This window comes from Myotis davidii, unplaced genomic scaffold, assembly GCF_000327345.1.
Source record: "Myotis davidii unplaced genomic scaffold, ASM32734v1 scaffold939, whole genome shotgun sequence".
NCBI lineage: Eukaryota > Metazoa > Chordata > Mammalia > Chiroptera > Vespertilionidae > Myotis > Myotis davidii.
In genome coordinates this window covers 263,332-264,595 of record NW_006290535.1, presented here as the reverse complement: position 1 = coordinate 264,595, position 1,264 = coordinate 263,332, and the positions used below count along the sequence as shown (strand labels likewise).

The following is a 1,264-nucleotide window of genomic DNA, read 5'->3' as shown; positions in this document are numbered from 1 at the left end:
TATCGTCTAATGTTCGCCTTTGTTTCGTGCAGGTAATGGGCCAGGTCAGACGCGGCCACACGGAGGTGAGCCCCACATCCTGTCACCACCCACTGTACTTACCCCTCCTCCAGCCTCTCTCCTCATGCCCTGGCTCTTACGCACAGCTGAGATTGGGAACCTTAAAACTGTTATCACTGAGTATGATGCAGGTGCAGCTTTAAGTTAGTCTTTATCATGCAGAGCACAAGCCTCCTTTTTCAGTTTGTTTTTTTAATAAATTTTTATTGATTTCAGAGAGGAAGGGAGAGGGAGAGAGACAGAAACATCAGTGATGAGAGAGAATCATTGATTGGCTGCCTCCTGCACGCCCCACTCTGGAGATTGAACCCAGGCATGTGCCTTTGACCGGAATTGAACCCAGGATCCATCAGTCCTCAGGCCAATGCTCTTTCCACTGATCCAAACCAGCTAAGTCCTTTTTCTGTTTTTTTTTTTAAGCTTTTAAAATATTATCAGAACTGGGCCTTGACTTTTGTTGAATGCTTCTCTAACTCTATAGTTGTTTTCTTATTTGCCTGTTACATTGCTAAAAGTATGGGGCCCATGGAGCCTTCCTGTTTTGCCTGTTTTGTAGGTCATATTGCCCACCTGCTTTTAAAAAGCCCAAGGGACAAAGAAAAACTTGGCAAAGGCACAGATTTAGAGCATAATTTAGAGTGCAGGGTGGGGACATCTTGGAGTGAAGGCTACTGAATATGAGGCACTCTGGGTACAGACCAGTGTCCACCCACCCAGTCACATAGACTCACCCGTTTTGCCCTTTGCTCTGAAGGTGGGCGTTTTGCTTTTGTTGAAGGGTGCACGGGGCTACGCTAGGTGTGGTGGGGGCGTCATGTGGTCCAGCGGGAACTCTGGGCAGGGCCGGGTGCCCATGAGGCCACTTTCACATCCCCCTGTTGGGCCAGGGGTCTGGGTGGCTTTGGAAGCCGAGAGCGAGTGAACCAGCCATCGTGGGTGGTGGTCCTTCTGTCCCCAGAGCTGCCTCAACAAGCAGCAGGTCCTCACGGCCATCCGCCAGTTGCAGCAGCTGCTGAAGGTCCAGGAGACCCGCTTCGCCGAGGGGCTCCGCAACGTGAGGAGCCGGCTGGCTGCGCTCCAGAGCTCTGCCAACAGAGTGGGTCCCGACAGCCCCCCAGGTGGGTCCCCAAGTCGGCACGACCTGGCACAGGGCACTCAGGCCCTTCACCTGTGACACTTTACCGTGCCTCACTGTGGGTTCCCA

General features: G+C 52.6%; 1 protein-coding gene across 1 annotated transcript in view; it reads left to right on the top strand.

Moving 5' to 3' along the window:
• Window positions 1-31: 31 nt before the first annotated feature.
• Window positions 32-1,264, top strand: part of FBLN7 (fibulin 7) — a 19,404-nt gene continuing 18,171 nt past the window's right edge. The window contains exons 1-2 of the mRNA XM_015563791.1: window positions 32-65; window positions 1,019-1,178. Of these exons, the coding sequence (XP_015419277.1) occupies window positions 36-65; window positions 1,019-1,178 (190 nt within the window). The 5' untranslated portion in view covers window positions 32-35. The remainder of the gene's footprint in view (window positions 66-1,018; window positions 1,179-1,264) is intronic.